General features: G+C 49.0%; 1 protein-coding gene across 1 annotated transcript; it reads left to right on the forward strand.

The window, feature by feature from the left end:
* Positions 1-832: 832 nt before the first annotated feature.
* Positions 833-18771, forward strand: phc2b (polyhomeotic homolog 2b (Drosophila)). The gene is made up of 8 exons (XM_084705328.1): positions 833-968; positions 6908-7004; positions 12463-12730; positions 13781-13927; positions 14027-14131; positions 14453-14608; positions 16100-16237; positions 18565-18771. Exons 2-8 carry the CDS (start codon positions 6955-6957, stop codon positions 18769-18771), a joined length of 1071 nt encoding a protein of 356 aa, XP_084561454.1. The 5' UTR covers positions 833-968; positions 6908-6954.
* The last annotated feature ends 2 nt before the right edge of the window (positions 18772-18773 follow it).

The following is an 18773-nucleotide window of genomic DNA, read 5'->3' on the forward strand; positions in this document are numbered from 1 at the left end:
ATAGAACGTATTTGTAATGTTCCTAATTTATTGCTGTCCACTTTCCTTGTTGTACAGTTACAGTCAAATTTTCGGATGACACTACCATGCCACAATGTTTTAAAAAATTGAAAAATTGAAAATGTCAAAGGTTACTTTCCTGGCATACTTCTCTGTGTGGAGTTGATGTATTGATGTGTAACTGCAGAGGAGGTTCAGGCCTAGAGGAGACCTGACCACCAGGAGGATATGACCACCTCCATACAGCCTCATAATGACATCTCTGAAATTAAACGCACACACACACACACACACACAAAGGTACACATCCAGGCGCGCACACACACACAAGCTGAATTTCATGTATATTATGTGTTGTTTATCCTTGCTAATTGCCCCCTACTTGGTTTTAACACTGGTAAACTGCATCAGTAAGGGTTAATGCTAATGTACAATGCATATTTTTATTTATTTTCCTTTGTTTTCTTACGCTGACCTAAAACGTCATCGTTCAAACTATATTGTGTAATTTCGTTTCTTTCCTGAAGTTATAGAAATAACGGTAATAGCCGCAGGGATTTCGCAAATTCAAATCCCGGTTATATTGGTGTTTCTTCATCGCTGCGGAACGTTCAGCACACATCAGAAAGGTTTGGCCAATAAAACTCGAGCGAGGGTTAAAGCCCCTTTGTTGCCATGGACACCATGACAGGCTCCGTAGTACCGACCTGACAGGCGCATGGAGTACCAGACGAGGGAGGGGGGGGGGGGCGTGTCGAGCAGACTTTCCTCCTACCCATTGGCTGAGAAGGTGTCACGTGCCCTATTATGGAATGCTAATGCGCAGAGTCGGGCTCTCCCTCCCTGCTGCCTTCGAGCTGCTGTGTTCCAGGACCGCCGGATAAAACAACATCAAGACATGGTGTAGCGAAGCAGGCAGGCGGCTAGACAGTGCACACCAGTGGGGAATCACACGCTCTCTTTGGAAGGTATGGCGGCTAAAATACGTTTCGATCCTAAACAGGCCGTTCGAGGCCTCGGAGCGGGAGCTCTTGTTGTGCTCACAAGGGTCAGTGACCGTGCTGGTCCGAGCGCGTGCGTGCGTGCGTGCCACAGGACTACTGAGGGGCAAAGGACGTAGCTAGCTAGCTAGCTAACGTTAGCCGAACTAGCTATCCACTACTAGTAACTCTGAAACAGAGAAACGTGTATTAACAGTTGATGTAACCATAGCTTCATACGCAGCACACTGGATTTCATAAGGCAATTGTTGTAGATGTGAATAGTAAAGGAATGCGCTTTTCTGCCAACCTCTGATCCGGTTAGGCATTCATTGGCACAACCGTTGTAGTTACTTGGTTGAGGGCTGTCTTAATTTCTCAGCGTGTACTGTGACTAGCTTTAACATAAGTTGTAATTTGTATCGTATACAACCCAGCTCTTCCCCGGGTGCGGGGAATGGAGGTAGGTAGCTAGTTTGAGCAAGTATCCTATTGAGAGTTCAACTCTTTCCTCTGGGTCACGACCCCGGTGGGGGGCTGTCTGGGCAAGTGCAGCTGGAGACTCTTAACCCGCATGGGGGAAGTGTAGCCTTTCTGCCCCTGGCTCATTCAGGGACCCAAATTAGAATTTAATGGACGCTAAAGACTTCCTTGACGTCACTAGAGCTTATACATGCGTATGTACAGACACACAGGTCTATAAGTCACAGGTCTATTTGCATATGTTTCGAACGTAATCAACTTTTTTTTCATAAAAAATATATTTTATATTTGACAGAGTATTTTATATCTCAGATTATTTTAAGATTTGGTATGTCCTCTTATTTTGGTTTGTTGTTGCTTTGCTGACAGCCTGCATGGACTACACATGTATAGCTGATGCTCAGTGTCACCCAGCATGACCTGACCATGTTCCAGAGAGCTTTGTCCAAACCTTTGACTGGTACCATACATACATACATACATACATACATACATACATACATACATACATACATACATACATACATACATAGCCTCACATATACACTGTGCAAACCCTCCCTAACCTATGCCACACAGGTATATTCTCCTCCCCTAATAACAGCAGTTCCTGGCTGCTTGAGCTGAGAGCCCGGCTGTACCTGCGCTCTGCAGTCACTGGGCTGTCTGTGCTCACAGCAACCAGGAGTCTGTCTGGCCTCATTACACAGGGTCTCAATCATACCTGCTGCTCTGCAGTCGGCTCTAATTGGTTGATTTTCAGAGGCAGAGAAACTGATTTGTTTCTTGTTACAGCCAAGCCTCTAGCCCCGCCCCCAGGCTCCGGGGGTTAATTGTTAAGTGTGATGTGATGTCTGGGATGTGAGTGGGGAGGACTGAGGCGGTTATTATGGGAGGAAGAGTTATTCCTGACAATGCTGGAAGGCTTTTAGCACGAGGAGAGTTCAAGCTGGTGTTGCTGTGAGAACATTTACACCTCAACGTGTGTGTGTTTGTTTGCTGCCCTCTGCCTCACCTCTCAAGTTTCCAACTAAATGCCCATACAGGTGTTGAGGCTATACTCTGGCCTGGGTAAGTGGTGTTGGAGGCTATAATCTGGCCTGGGTTAGTGGTGTTGTGTTGGAGGCTATACTCTGGCCTGGGTTAGTGGTGTTGGAGGCTATACTCTGGCCTGGGTTAGTGGTGTTGGAGGCTATAATCTGGCCTGGGTTAGTGGTGTTGTGTTGGAGGCTATACTCTGGCCTGGGTTAGTGGTGTTGGAGGCTATAATCTGGCCTGGGTTAGTGGTGTTGGAGGCTATAATCTGGCCTGGGTTAGTGGTGTTGTGTTGGAGGCTATACTCTGGCCTGGGTTAGTGGTGTTGGAGGCTATACTCTGGCCTGGGTTAGTGGTGTTGGAGGCTATAATATGGCCTGGGTTAGTGGTGTTGTGTTGGAGGCTATACTCTGGCCTGGGTTAGTGGTGTTGGAGGCTATAATCTGGCCTGGGTTAGTGGTGTTGGAGGCTATAATCTGGCCTGGGTTAGTGGTGTTGTGTTGGAGGCTATACTCTGGCCTGGGTTAGTGGTGTTGGAGGCTATACTCTGGCCTGGGTTAGTGGTGTTTGAGGCTATACTCTGGCCTGGGTTAGTGGAGTTGGAGGCTATAATCTGGCCTGGGTTAGTGGTGTTGTGTTGGAGGCTATACTCTGGCCTGGGTTAGTGGTGTTGGAGGCTATGCTCTGGCCTGGGTTAGTGGTGTTGGAGGCTATACTCTGGCCTGGGTTAGTGGTGTTGAGGCTATACTCTGGCCTGGGTTAGTGGTGTTGTGTTGGTGGCTAATTCTAATTCTTCTTTAATAAATCATGAAATAATGTTCCAGCTAGTATACTAACTTTAGCTAGAACTAGACTGTATTCAACATAGCTACACTAGCAAACTCAGTGAATGTAACTTCAGTAAATAAATTAAATTCCAATAACGTTTACTTAAAGGCAGGGTAGGCAAGTTGCACAAAGCTAGCTATTTTAGCTTCTGTTTGACACGATTCCAACCAAAATATCCCACCTCCTCCCTTCTAAGCCACTCCCACAAAACTACAGTATGGAGAATTGAGAGGAGGGGCAGAGGTAGGGAGGTAGACAGACAGGTAGCCCGTCCAATACTAGTCAGGGTACCCCTTAATGATCGGTCCTGTTTATTACAGTATTGCGATGCCCACAGATGTCGGAATGATTTCATATTACTGTCAAACCTTTAGATGGTTGCTATCAAGACGTGAAGTTACTTTTGGCAAATATGACAAAGTGCTTCTCAACAACATTGTCTGAAGTATGATTGTATTTTCAGATGAGTTTGTTAGCTAAAATCTTTCCTCGCAGAAGAGAAATATGCCTGATTGCTTCAATATTTATGCCCCCAAAATTTTGAAAAGAAAACCTTGACCTCTTAAACTGAGGCAGGTGTTGTACCCCCTGGGCTATAGGAACTGGGGCAGGTGTTGTACCCCCTGGGCTATAGGAACTGGGGCAGGTGTTGTACCCCCTGAGCTATAGGTGCAGGTGTGGGACAGATTACAAGTGTGGATGTACACACACAACTCTCACACATACACACACACACACACACACATCTGTTCTCACACACTCTCCAGGAGGTATTGTTGCTTACAGTGTTTGTTTTGTAACACAAGCTGAATGACCACCATAGACTCCCACACTCTCTCTCCCTCCCTATCTCAGCATCTCTCTCTCTCCTACTGTCTCTCATGCTCTCTCTCTCCCTCCCTATCTCAGCATCTCTCTCTGTCTCTCCTACTTTCTCTCTGTCTGTCTATCCCTATCTCACAATCTCTCTCTCCTACTGTCTCTCTCTCTGTCTGTCTCTCCCTATCTCAGCATCTCTCTGTCTATCCTACTGTCTCTCATGCTCTCTCTCTCTGTCTGTCTCTCCCTCCCTATCTCAGCATCTTACTCTCTCTCTCTGCCTGTCTCTCCCTATCTCAGCGTGTCTCTCTCTCTGTCTCTCTGTCTCTTTCTGCCTGTCTCTCCCTATCTCAGCGTGTCTCTCTCTCTGTCTCTCTGTCTCTCTCTGTGTCTGTCTCTCTCTGTGTCTGTCTTTCCCTATCTCAGCATCTCTCTCTCTGTCTGTCTCTCCCTCCCTATCTCAGCATCTCTCTCTCTGTCTGTCTCTCCCTCCCTATCTCAGCATCTTACTCTCTCTCCTACTGTCTCTCATGCTTTCTCACTCATCTTTCACTATCATCTTACTCGTTTCCTCTCTTCCGCTGTCTCAACATCTCTCTCTCTCTCTCTCTCTCTGTTTGTCTCTGTCTCTCTCTTGTTCTCTCTCTCTCTCTCTCTTGTTGTCTCTCTCTCTCTCTTACTAGCTTGCCCAGCCACCCAGCCCAGACCAGCCCATATTTCAGTCTTTGGCGAGGCTGGGGTTGTTTTGTGAGGCTGAATATTCCAATCTTTTGATTGGTAGAGAATCTCCTGCCAGAACCGTCTCAATGGGAGCGCATGCTGGACTCTGAGCGTTCTAAATATGGATGACTCACAAGAGCCCGTTCCAAACATGGCTGGAATGAATCAGTTGAGCATATGGAGATGAAGGCATGCTTCATAGGGTTGGACAGCAGGGCTAACTGTTGTTGACCTTGTTCTGCTGTCTGTGTCTAGTGTGTGTGTGTGTGTACACGTATGTGTGTGTGTACACGTATGTGTGTGTACATGGAGATCATCAGACTGAGACAGAGCCCAAATTTATTCCAGCCTCATGATTCTCATCCTTCCTCCTCTCACTCCCCTCTAGTTCCTCCTCCCCGTTCTCCTCCCTCTCCCCTGCACTCCCTTTCCCCCCTCCTCCCTCTACCCCCCTCCCTCTCCCCTTTCTCCTCCTCCCCCTCCCTACGTCCAACCCTCCAGACAGATGTTAGCTCATTCTCTGGTCTTCAGCTAATCTATATGCTAATGCAGAGATGGTAATCAATGAGCTTCACGCCTGCGCTGCTCCATCTATACAGCCTGCCCCAGGCAGGTGCTGGGTCTGGCGTTTGGGTCTAGGGTGTGGGTCTAGTCTGGGTCTAGGGTGTGGGTCTACTCTGGATCTAAGGTGTGGGTCTGGGTCTAGGGTGTGGGCCTAGCCAGGCAGGAGGGTCCTGGGTAGGGTGCAGGCAGGAGGGAGCCCGGCAGGGTGCAGGCTGGAGGGAGCAGGGCAGGGTGCAGGCTGGAGGGAGCAGGGCAGGGTGCAGGCAGGAGGGTCCTGGGCAGGGTGCAGGCAGGAGGGAGCAGGGCAGGGTGCAGGCTGGAGGGAGCAGGGCAGGGTGCAGGCAGGAGGGAGCAGGGCAGGGTGCAGGCTGGAGGGAGCAGGGTGCAGGCAGGAGGGAGCAGGGCAGGGTGCAGGCTGGAGGGTCCTGGGCAGGGTGCAGGCTGGAGGGAGCAGGGCAGGGTGCAGGCTGGAGGGAGCAGGGCAGGGTGCAGGCAGGAGGGAGCAGGGCAGGGTGCAGGCTGGAGGGGGCAGGGTGCAGGCAGGAGGGAGCAGGGCAGGGTGCAGGCTGGAGGGTCCTGGGCAGGGTGCAGGCTGGAGGGAGCAGGGCAGGGTGCAGGCTGGAGGGAGCAGGGCAGGGTGCAGGCTGGAGGGTCCTGGGCAGGGTGCAGGCTGGAGGGAGCAGGGCAGGGTGCAGGCTGGAGGGAGCAGGGCAGGGTGCAGGCAGGAGGGTCCTGGGCAGGGTACAGGCAGGAGGGAGCAGGGCAGGGTGCAGGCAGGAGGGAGCAGGGCAGGGTGCGTGATCATTGCCGGGTCACAAGAAGAAGAGGAATAGATGTAGAAAACCTATATACTGTGTTAGCTGTTTGTTTCTAACGTTGACCATGATGCTCAGTACACAGGTAGAGGGTTGTGACCGAATGGGGTTTGGGTTTTTTTGGTGATCCTAGATAATGGCCCTGGTTTTCTGCAGTGGATGCATTAAATACCAAATCCTGAATTCATGCGGGGGAGGGGAGGGAGATGAGGGGGGAGGGAAAGGAGAGAGAGGAGGGGGAGGGGAGAGAGGAGCCTAAAATCATTACCATTACCATCATCTTCATTAGGGAGGTTCCTGCCAGCCAATCAGCATGCAGCACTGTTGGGGGATTCCATAGGCGCCCCGTTGGCTGTCGCTAGGATACCACCTAATCAGGAGGCTGCGTCCTGGTTGGTGGGTTGCTGGGTCTGGGAGCAGACTGGAGGGTTAGTGGAGGCAGAGGGGATAGGGTTTGGATACATCACACACACTCACACACACTCTGTCTCTCTCTCTCTCCGTTTCTCTGTTTCTCTCTCTCTCAAACACACTGTCACATACACTCTCTCAAACATACTCTCACATATACACTCTCTCAAACACTCTCACATATACACTCTCTCACATACACATTCTCACACACATTCTTTCTCCCTCTCTCTCTGACACACGGGGGTCCAGGCAGTGAGGGAGACAAAGAGCAGCGTCGATCAGCAGCCTCCTGGGGGATGGGGCACCACGGCCCTGCAGAGAGGACCCGCTGGGGGGGCCGCAGGAGGTAGGACATGCTGGGGATGAGTCAGGACATGCTGGGGAGGAGGTAGGACATGCTGGGGAGGAGGTAGGACATGCTGGGGAGGAGGGAGGACATGCTGGGGGGGAGGTAGGACATGCTGGGGAGGAGGGAAGACATGCTGGGGATGAGTCAGGACATGCTGGGGAGGAGGTAGGACATGCTGGGGAGGAGGTAGGACATGCTGGGGAGGAGGCAGGACATGCTGGGGGGGCCGCAGGAGGTAGGACATGCTGGGGATGAGTCAGGACATGCTGGGGAGGAGGTAGGACATGCTGGGGAGGAGGTAGGACATGCTGGGGAGGAGGGAGGACATGCTGGGGGGGAGGTAGGACATGCTGGGGAGGAGGTAGGACATGCTGGGGGGAAGGGAGGAGGTAGGACACGCTGGGGAGGAGGTAGGACATGCTGGGGAGGAGGTAGGACATGCTGGGGAGGAGGGAAGACATGCTGGGGAGGAGGGAGGAGGGAGGAGGGAGGAGGCAGGACATGCTGGGGAGGAGGTAGGACATGCTGGGGAGGAGGGAGGAGGCAGGACATGCTGGGGAGGAGGTAGGACATGCTGGGGAGGAGGTAGGACATGCTGGGGAGGAGGTAGGACATGCTGGGGAGGAGGGAGGAGGCAGGACATGCTGGGGAGGAGGCAGGACATGCTGGGGAGGAGGTAGGACATGCTGGGGATGAGTCAGGACATGCTGGGGAGGAGGTAGGACATGCTGGGGAGGAGGTAGGACATGCTGGGGAGGAGGTAGGACATGCTGGGGAGGAGGGAGGACATGCTGGGGGGGAGGTAGGACATGCTGGGGAGGAGGTAGGACATGCTGGGGGGAAGGGAGGAGGTAGGACACGCTGGGGAGGAGGTAGGACATGCTGGGGAGGAGGTAGGACATGCTGGGGAGGAGGGAAGACATGCTGGGGAGGAGGGAGGAGGGAGGACATGCTGGGGAGGAGGTAGGACATGCTGGGGAGGAGGGAGGAGGTAGGACATGCTGGGGAGGAGGTAGGACATGCTGGGGAGGAGGTAGGACATGCTGGGGAGGAGGGAGGAGGCAGGACATGCTGGGGAGGAGGTAGGACATGCTGGGGAGGAGGGAGGAGGTAGGACATGCTGGGGAGGAGGTAGGACATGCTGGGGAGGAGGTAGGACATGCTGGGGAGGAGGGAGGAGGCAGGACATGCTGGGGAGGAGGCAGGACATGCTGGGGAGGAGGGAGGACATGCTGGGGAGGAGGGAGGAGGCAGGACATGCTGGGGAGGAGGGAAGAGGTAGGACACGCTGGGGAAGAGGTAGGACATGCTGGGGAGGAGGCAGGACATGCTGGGGAGGAGGTAGGACTTGCTGGGGAGGAGGCAGGACATGCTGGGGAGGAGGGAGGAGGCAGGACATGCTGGGGAGGAGGGAGGAGGTAGGACATGCTGGGGATGAGGCAGGACATGCTGGGGAGGAGGGAGGACATGCTGGGGAGGAGGGAGGACATGCTGGGGAGGAGGTAGGACATGCTGGGGAGGAGGTAAGACATGCTGGGGGGGAGGGAGGAGGTAGGACACGCTGGGGAGGAGGTAGGACATGCTGGGGAGGAGGTAGGACATGCTGGGGAGGAGGTAGGACATGCTGGGGAGGAGGGAGGAGGCAGGACATGCTGGGGAGGAGGTAGGACATGCTGGGGAGGAGGGAGGAGGCAGGACATGCTGGGGAGGAGGAAGGACATGCTGGGGGTGCTGGGGGTGGGCTATGTCTGCTTTCATGCCTGTGTTCCCATCACCCCTCTCTACTTTCACACTCTCCAGTCCCCTCTGTCATTCTCCAGCTCCCTCTCCCCCTCTCTCTCTATTCCTCCCTCTGTTCCTATGTCTTTATAGTCTGGCTTTTTAAACCCATCAGTGCACCACTCTGATCTATTGATCTGTGGATGGGACTGCAGCTAAGGGTTTCCTTTATTTACTGTGTGTCATCATCAGGGGTCGAGACCACAGCCTTGTTAGGTGAGGGAGGCTCCTGCTAGCAGCTAGCTCACTGTAGCCTGTCTGCTGTCAACAGACACACACACAGGGAGAGAGAGACTAGGTGAAAGACTGGGACAGGGAGGAAGAGAGAGAGAGAGAGAGCAGGAGAGAGAGGGAGAGATGGGGAGAGAGAGAGGGGGAGGGGGAGAGGGTCTGTCTGTCCCAGTCCCTCTCCAGCACAGTCTCCTGCACAGTCTCCAGCCTGTGTTGGTGTGATGGTTGTATGATTGATCCTCTCCAGGACATAAATACTGCAGGACCGAGTGGTGCCATAGCTAGTATTCAGTTTCAGAGATCTCACTCCTACCAACCAGGTAGATGTCGAGGCTAGGTGTGTGTCTGTTAACTCTGTTTACATCCTTAGTGTGCGCCTGCTTTGCCTCAGTGCTTTCACCAGACCAGCTCAGGTTTCTCTCAACAGATCGGGGCTGCGTTTCCTGAACGCATCGTAAGCCTAAGTTGATCGTAGAATCCATCGTACAACGCATCTTAGTTTTACGGGCCGTTCCCAAAGACATCATAGCTAAAGTGTTTCTTGAAAATTCATAGCTCTTGAAAGCGCATAGATTAGCCTACTCCTTACGAGCATGTTTGGGAAACGCACGTATGGTTTTGTTTTTTGCTCTATCGTTGCTACGATCCATCGTTATCAGGAAACGCAGCCCAGGTGTGTGTGGTAGCATGAGGATGATGGTGGGGTGAGGGTGGGGTGAGGGTGGGGTGATGGATGCATGGACCTAGAATCTGGAATCTGGAGACTAAAACTGCAGGATTTAGAATACAGGCAGGTGTGGTTTCAGAACTAGAATCTAGAATGTTGAGTGCTAAAGATTAGAACAGCTTTGGGTTTTTAAGAGGATTGTCATTAACTACTGATCAATTAACAATAATTCAAGATTACAACTAATGTATACTAAAGGTAATGGTATGTATCATTATATATTCGTTTTTCTTAACATTTGCAGTTGGCTAGTCAACCGAAATCGGATTTGGATGGGGTACGGCAGGTGTGTAGCATGAGTTGAATTTTTCCAACTTTTGCAGTGCTTTGCCACAGAAAAGAGCTAGGCTAATGTAGCTTCAATAGTACGTTTATGGGATAACAAGAACACTTGGTTCAATATTTGTATTGAGCTAAATAACAAAATATGACATGGCTGAATACTCCACTCTGTGGTACTACAATACAAATGTAACAAATTTAACTAAAAAACGCATTCTGGTAGATTGTTCATTTTCGTGAACATGCATGGCTTTCAGGTGGTGAAAGAGATTGCTAGTCTACACCCTGCTATATTAGCTCATGAAAATGTGCAGGAGAAAAATATATCCTATCTATGAATGATGTTGCTATGAATGCTTGTAGCATGATAAACTGTCATTATGTTGTTTCCTAAAGCTTGCTTATTCCTGCATAGCCATAAGTTAGATCTTTGCAAGATGGAACTAGGAAATGTCTGTGACACTAGATTGTAGGTCAGAGGTCATAATGTTACCAAAGAGTATAATGCCATGCAACTTTGAACGAGGAAAACAGGAGGACCATCAAGGCTATGTTGGAATAAAAGCGGTTGAAAATGAAGTTGTCTGATGAAATATGGTGGATGGAGAAGATGTGTAACAAATGCGTGAAATGTTCATGATGAAAGATGATTTACCTTAAATAATCATACAAATATTTATATCATTAGAAATCCCTAGTTCTTCACTTCAATATGTTGTACATTGTTCGGTGTATGATTTAATATGAAAATTAATGTAAATATGAATTTAATATAATTCTAGCACCAAATGGAATTTTATGAATTTTGGCTCAAGCTGGAGTGAAATGCATACGCACACTTCAAACCACTATGCACAAATCACTTCCGCATATTGCACAAGCTAGGTCAACAACTTCCGGTAGCTAGTAGTTACATTAGTTCTCAAACACAAAATGCCGTTTTGTACGAGGAGTTTAGGTTGCCTTCCCAAAATGAACATTAACAATGTTCTTGTGGTTCTATGTTGCTGCCTTTCAAGCAAGAGGGAAAAGGGTTCAAATTGTACGCTTCGAGCTACATAGACAACTACGAAGGTAGTTGTAAGGTTTATCTAACTCACACAATAGAAGCAGACAGCTAGGCTACATTAATAATGTACTCGATTAATTGTCAGCGTGTTCTGTGTACTCTAGATATATAGTGTGGCATAGTGCTTGCTGCAGAGCAGGACTCATGTTTACAGGCTGGAGGGGGAGGAGACTGGCTCTCCTTATTTCACTACACCAACACACCACCCCCCAGCCTCACTGTCATTCAAACCCCCTATCCAAACTCTCAACCTCCACCTCACGCTCACTAACTTCCCCCCTCCCTCTCTCTCCTCCTCTGTCTCTCTCTCTCCCCCTCCCTTCAACCTCCCCCCCTCCCTCTATCTCTCTCTCCCTTATCCCTCCCATCCTCGCCATGGTCAAGTCCTCATGAAGCCCTGTGTGCTGGTCAGGAGAGTGACCCTGTGTGCTGGTCAGGAGAGTGACCCTGTGTGCTGGTCAGGAGAGTGACCCTGTGTGCTGGTCAGGAGAGTGACCCTGTGTGCTGGTCAGGAGAGTGACCCTGTGTGCTGTGACCCTGTGTGCTGGCCAGGAGAGTGACCCTGTGTGCTGGTCAGGAGAGTGACCCTGTGTGCTGGTCAGGGGAGTGACCCTGTGTGCTGGTCAGGAGAGTGACCCTGTGTGCTGGTCAGGAGAGTGACCCTGTGTGCTGTGACCCTGTGTGCTGGTCAGGAGAGTGACCCTGTGTGCTGGTCAGGAGAGTGACCCTGTGTGCTGGTCAGGAGAGTGACCCTGTGTGCTGTGACCCTGTGTGCTGGCCAGGAGAGTGACCCTGTGTGCTGGTCAGGAGAGTGACCCTGTGTGCTGGTCAGGAGAGTGACCCTGTGTGCTGTGACCCTGTGTGCTGGCCAGGAGAGTGACCCTGTGTGCTGGCCAGGAGAGTGACCCTGTGTGCTGGTCAGGGGAGTGACCCTGTGTGGTGGGTTGTGAGCACTTGGTCTCTGACCCCTCCCCCTCCTCATGGAGAGCAGGGATAGGTGGGCTCAACAGCAGGCTGGTATTTATGAAGCCAAACCTTTGGGGTAGCGTTTCCAAGAGTCAACGTGTGCTTGTAATCAGAGCCTGATGGGGAAAACACTGTTTATTTAAACAGGCCCCTCTAATTAGATTTCACATCTCCGGTAGGCATTGGAATAACAAAACGAACCTCAATGGATTTATTCAGCTAAAGGCTCGAATATCTGGCTTCTCTCCTGCTAAAATAGGCTTCATATATAATAGTCCTAGGGTGGTCACCCAGTCTTCTGGTTCTGGGGTCTTGTGGTAGGGTTCTGGAACCAGTTCTTGTCCCAGAATTCCTTCAGAATAATGTGGACTCCCTCTGACCTCCACCCTGTCCCCCTGCAGGTACAGGAGAGCCATACAGAAGGGCAGTAGGGGCTCCAGGGTGAGAAGGGGAGAGGGCACCATGGACAGTGACCAGGGGGCTGCAGCATCCACTGCCACTGGGGCCACCTCCTCCACCACCTCTACCATGACCACCTCCCCCACCCCCTCCACCCCCTCCTCCTCAGCCCAGAGTGGGGTGGTGGCGAGTGGGGCTCCTGGAGGAGCAGGGAGGCAGGTCTCTCAGATCTCTGTGTACAGTGGCATCTCTGACCGGCAGACTGTTCAGGTAAGACCTCACCTGGGGACATAGACTCATACACGCGTAGACACAGCACACACACACACACATATATATGTATCTATGTAACTAACACGGTAACACACTTCGATTCGTTATCCATTGTGCTGCTGTGCTACTGACCCCTGGTGGTGCTTGTAGGTAGTGCGTGTTCTCTCCATACGAACACACTGGAACCTCCGAGTCTGCTTGGAGCTAACTGAAGACAGGCCAGGACCTGCGTCCAGTTACCCAGTTCATAACCACCGTCCTGACGCCGCTCAGCGTGGTTGTGGTTGTTAGTCTTGGGGAAGCCACCTAACTAAAAGATATCTAAAAGATATATAAATAGGAGTTGTGAGTGTTTTGTTATTTTGTGTTGCCCAGTAGGGAGGTACCTACTGTTGCTGCAGCTCGCTCACTCCACAAGTATTGCATGGGTAACCTGGTTGCAGCTAATGCAGATTCGCTGCATGGGTAACCTGGTTGCAGCTAATGCAGATTCGCTGCATGGGTAACCTGGTTGCAGCTAATGCAGATTCGCTGCATGGGTAACCTGGTTGCAGCTAATGCAGATTCGCTGCATGGGTAACTTGGTTGCAGCTAATGCAGATTCGCTGCATGGGTAACCTGGTTGCAGCTAATGCAGATTCGCTGCATGGGTAACTTGGTTGCAGCTAATGCAGATTCGCTGCATGGGTAACCTGGTTGCAGCTAATGCAGATTCGCTGCATGGGTATCCAGGTTGCAGCTAATACAGATTCGCTGCATGGGTAACCTGGTTGCAGCTAATGCAGATTCGCTGCATGGGTAACCTGGATGCAGCTAATGCAGATTCGCTGCATGGGTAACCTGGTTGCAGCTAATGCAGATTCGCTGCATGGGTAACCTGGTTGCAGCTAATGCAGATTCGCTGCATGGGTAACCTGGTTGCAGCTAATGCAGATTCGCTGCATGGTAACATTGTTGCAGCTAATGCAGATTCGCTTTTGTTTTGCTTTTGATTCATTTCTATTTTGTCTCTCTTCACCCCCCCCCTCCCCTCCCCGCCCGCCCCAGGTGATTCAGCAAGCTCTCCACAGGGGGCCCAGCTCAGCAGCTCAGTACCTGCAGCAGATGTACGCTGCCCAGCAGCAGCACCTCATGCTGCAGACTGCAGCCCTGCAGCAGCAACACAGCCTGCAGAGTCTGGCCGCAGCACAGCAGGTCACACACACACACACACACGTTGACACACACACATAAACACACCACACACTCAGACACCCAGAAGTCCTAAGTAAGTGTTGTGGTGTGTGTTGCCAGGCCAGTCTAGCAGCGGGCAGACAGAGCTCCACTCAGAGCTCCACTCAGAGCTCCACTCTGCCCAACGGAGGATCAGCTCTCCAGCCTGGAGCTGCTGCTGGAACCGTAAGTCTCTCCTCCCCTGTCTCTCTTTTTCCTGTTTCACTATCTCCTCTCCTGTCTCTGTCTCTCTCCATCCTCCTTCTCTCTCTCTCTCTCTCTCTCTCTCTCTCTCTCTGTCTCTCTTTCTCTTTCTATCTCTTTCTCTCTCCATCTCCTCTCCCGTCTCTCTTTCTCTCCACACATCTCTTTCTCCATCTTTCTATCCTGTCTCTCTCTCTCTTTCTCTCATCCTCTCACCATCTCTCTTTCTCCCTCTTCCCTTTCTGTCTCTGTAGAGGGGTCTCTCTCCCCATCTCTTAACCTCCTCCCTCTCTTCCCTCCCAGATCAACCTCTCCCCCTCCCCAGCCGCCCAGCTCATCAGTCGTGCCCAAGGCGTTAGCTCCTCCCCCGCCACCATTTCCCAGCACACCGTGCTGCTGGGTCCTCAGTCCAGCCCCACCTTCGCCAGCCAGGCCCACATGTACCTGCGGGCACAGATGGTACACACACACACACACACACACACACACAAGGATGGTGTTATAATCGTAAACGAATCGTAAATCGAAAACAAACAATAACAAAACTCGGTGGTAAAAACACAATGAACTCTAGGTGGTAAAAACACAATGAACTCTAGGTGGTAAAAACACAATGAACACTAGGTGGTAAAAACACAATGAACACTAGGTGGTAAAAACATGGTATTTAACTGAAATAAAAATAGAAACGAGGCATTACAAAAAAAACGATAACCAACTAAAACTGTCTTGTCTGGTCGCAAAACTACCTAAAATAACATACAATTATTGAGTAAATGTCCTTGGTCTTTGTCCTGTCTTTCAGAGAGCAAATACGATTTCCCGCTGGGAATCCAGAAATTACGACATTCCATGTCAAATTGAACACAGCATGCTCTTTGCCTGGCATCATGGTGGTACCGAAAGTCCAAAAAAAAATTACGGTTGAGTCCTATTTGGGATTAGTTTGAATATGACTGTGTCAAACGTGGACAATTTATTACAGGGAAAAATCCCACAAATTTAAAAGTACATTTCAGAAGTGCGCACAAGGACGCCAACCTATCTTACGTTAATAAGACGCTTAGCCCCCCTCCCTTGAAACAGACGCTAACCCCGGTACAGGGCGAGGCAGCATGGCGGAGACAACCGTAGGACAGAGAACACTACCGCAGTGCTTTCACCGGCCAACCGATAGCTGCTGGTTAGTAAATAGGCAGGAACACCACAAACGGGAGGAAGCTTTGGTTAAAGACTAAAACCAACACTAAATGAATAAAAACTCAACTAAAACTAAGCATGTTCAAAAATAGAAACTAAACTAAAAAACCCGCTTTAAAAACTACTTAAAACTAAACTGAATTTGAAAACAAAAAGTCAAAATGCAAGAAAAACCAATGAAAAATGCAAAACTATAATAACCTTGGGATGCACACATAGATAAACATACGTAGATAAACATACGTAGATAAACATACGTAGATAAACACAGTACACAAATACTCATGGACACACACAGCATGCTTTCTTACTGGTGTTTGTGAGTGCTGTGTCTGAGTACTGTGTCTGAGGACTGTGTGTCTCAGGACTGTGTCTGAGGACTGTGCGTCTCAGGACTGTGTGAGTGCTATGTGTCTGAGTGCTGTGTATGAGGACTGTGTCTGAGTGCTGTGTCTGAGTGCTGTGTCTGAGTGCTGTGTCTGAGTGCTGTGTCTGAGTGCTGTGTCTGAGTGCTGTGTCTGAGTGCTGTGTCTGAGTGCTGTGTCTGAGGACTGTGTGAGTGCTGTGTGAGTGCTGTGTGTCTGAGGACTGTCTGAGTGCTGTCTGAGTGCTGTGTGTCTGAGTGCTGTGTGTCTGAGGACTGTGTCTGAGGACTGTGTGAGTGCTGTGTCTCTGAGTGCTATGTGTGCGCTGTGTGTCCGAGTACTGTGTGTGTGTCTGAGTACTGTGTGCTCTGTGCTGTGTTCCCAGGCTCAGCAGAGTAACTTGGTCCAGGTGGCCAGGACTCTGGGCCGGGCTGTACCCCTCTCCCCCCAGCTCATCTTCACCCCCACCGCCACCGTCACCGCTGTCCAATCAGAGAGCTCCAGCCAGGTGGCCTCCTCCCAGGTAGCTTTAACCACTCTTAAACTGATTAAACTGCATATACCACACTATAGATTAAACTGTATATACCACACTATAGATTAAACTGTATATACCACTATAGATTAAACTGTATATACCCCTATAGATTAAACTGTATATACCACTACAGATTAAACTGTATATACCACTATAGATAATACTATATAACACTATAGATTAAACTATATGCCATTATAGATTAAACTGTATATACCACTATAGATTAAACTGTATATACCACTATAGATTAAACTATATACCACTATAGATTAAACTATATACCACTATAGATTAAACTATATACCACTATAGATTAAACTGTATATACCACTATAGATGAAACTGTATGTACCACTATAGATGAAACTGCATATACCACACTATAGATGAAACTGTATATACCACACTATAGATGAAACTGTATATACCACTATAGATTAAACTGTATATACCACTATAGATTAAACTGTATATACCACTATAAATTAAACTGTATATACCACTATAGATGAAACTGCATATACCACACTATAGATTAAACTGCATATAAGAGCGTCTGCTAAATGGCTAAATGTAAAAATGACTAAATGTTAATATACCACACTATAGATGAAACTGCATATACCACTCTATAGATTAAACTGTATACATCACTCTATAGATTAAACTGTATACACCACTCTATAGATGATCCTGTGTATATCAGTGTTAATAACACTCTATAGATGACACTGTATATCACTATATACTGGGGGGGGTCAGATTGTTGAGCGGTTAGGAAGTCGGGATATCAATCAGAAGGTTGTTGGTTCGATTCCCGGCGGTGCCAAATGATGTTGTGTCCCTGGGCAAGGCACTTCACCCTACTTGCCTCAGGGAGAATTTCCCTGTACTTACTGTAAGTTGCTCTGGATAAGAGCGTCTGCTAAATGACTAAATGTAAATGTACTACCACCGTCTCCACCTGTAAACAGGTGTTGACAGTGTCTGAGGTGTTTCAGGGACAGAACATAAAAGTCCCAGCGAACACATGCTCAAACTGAACGTAGCTCTGATCTATTGTTGCAGTACCTGGAGTATGTAATAGAGGGCAATAGAGAGCAAAGACATTTTTTATTTTTTCTAACAATTCTTTTCTGAAAACTGTAAAGGTTAAACTATGTTTGCAAAAAAGTTTAGAAAGGTTACATTTTTCTGTTTGTTTCAAGGTTGAAAAAAAAGTAGAATAATAATAATTGATGGCATCATTGATGAGGACCGTGTTCTGCTCTTTACTCAGTTTTCCTCCTTTCACAATATCTGTGATATTTTTCATTTTTTCATAGGTTACAAACATGTTTTGGACTAAGTTTGTAACAAAAATTTTCTGAAACAAATTGAAACTTTTTGTGTCGTGGGTTTAAAAAAGATTACAAAATATTTTTGTACAAAAAGTTTAGAAAGGTTGATGTTACGGTCGTCGTTGTCTAGGGGGAATATTAAGGCTACAACCGATGCTAATCTAAAACAGCGGCAGGTGGAAAATGGAAGGAAAACTTGGAACACTCACCCCATTAATGTAGACTCCCACCCCATTAATGTAGACTCCCACCCAAAGCTCTGGGACAGCCCAAGCCGCCTCAATAAACCTCGCTCTCACCCTGCCACTAGTTGAACAGTTGAAAACATGTTTTTGGAAAAAAGTTTTAAAAGGGTTGAAAGAAGTTTACCCAAAAAGTTTTCATTATTGATGAGTACTGCACTCTGCTCTGCTTTACTCTCCCCTCCCTTCACTGTGTGTGAAATATTTTTTTAACTCAATTTTTAGGTTCTAACAAACCTTTTTGATTATTTTTTTGGGTCGATTGTTTGTGTGTGTGTGTGTGGGGGGGGGGCGATAAAAAGGTTTAAGAAATGTTAAAGAAAAAAATATCTAGATTTATTTTCTCTGTAAATTTTTTAAATCATTTTTTACGTTTTTAAGTCGAGAAAGTTTAGAAAGGTTGAGAATATTTTGGACATAGTTTGTAACAATTATTTTTTCAGAAAAAAAAACAGAAAAAAGGGATAAAAAACAACTATTTTTGAAAATTAAGTTTTGAAAGGTTCAAATTGTTTAACTTTATCAAATCAACATTTATTTGTATAGCCCTTTTTACATGCAAGCATGTCACAGAGGGCTTCACATATGCCCATAGAACTGCCCCATAACCAACCTAAACCCTCAAGGATTTGAGGGAAGGACTAAACGGTATCAGAAACTGTATGAGTGTTCATGCTGCTCATCTCCACACCAGCAGCAGACAGTGTTTCCTGTTTCCTCTATCCAGGTCCAGAACCTGGCCCTCCGCGGCCCCCCGGGCCTCCAAGCCCTCAGCCTGAAGCAGAGCCCAGCCCCCATCCAGCCCTCTGCCCCCCCCAAGACCCCCAGCCAGGGGGCCCCCGGGGGGCCGGGGGGAAGCCCGGCGCGTCCACATCTCTCTACGAGGGGGGTCGGAGGGGGGAGGCAGCGGTGGCTTCGGAGGGGCGGGCCCTGAAC

The sequence above is a fragment of the Hypomesus nipponensis genome, chromosome 9 (assembly GCF_054491055.1).
Source record: "Hypomesus nipponensis isolate SF chromosome 9, ASM5449105v1, whole genome shotgun sequence".
NCBI classification, from domain to species: Eukaryota; Metazoa; Chordata; class Actinopteri; order Osmeriformes; family Osmeridae; genus Hypomesus; species Hypomesus nipponensis.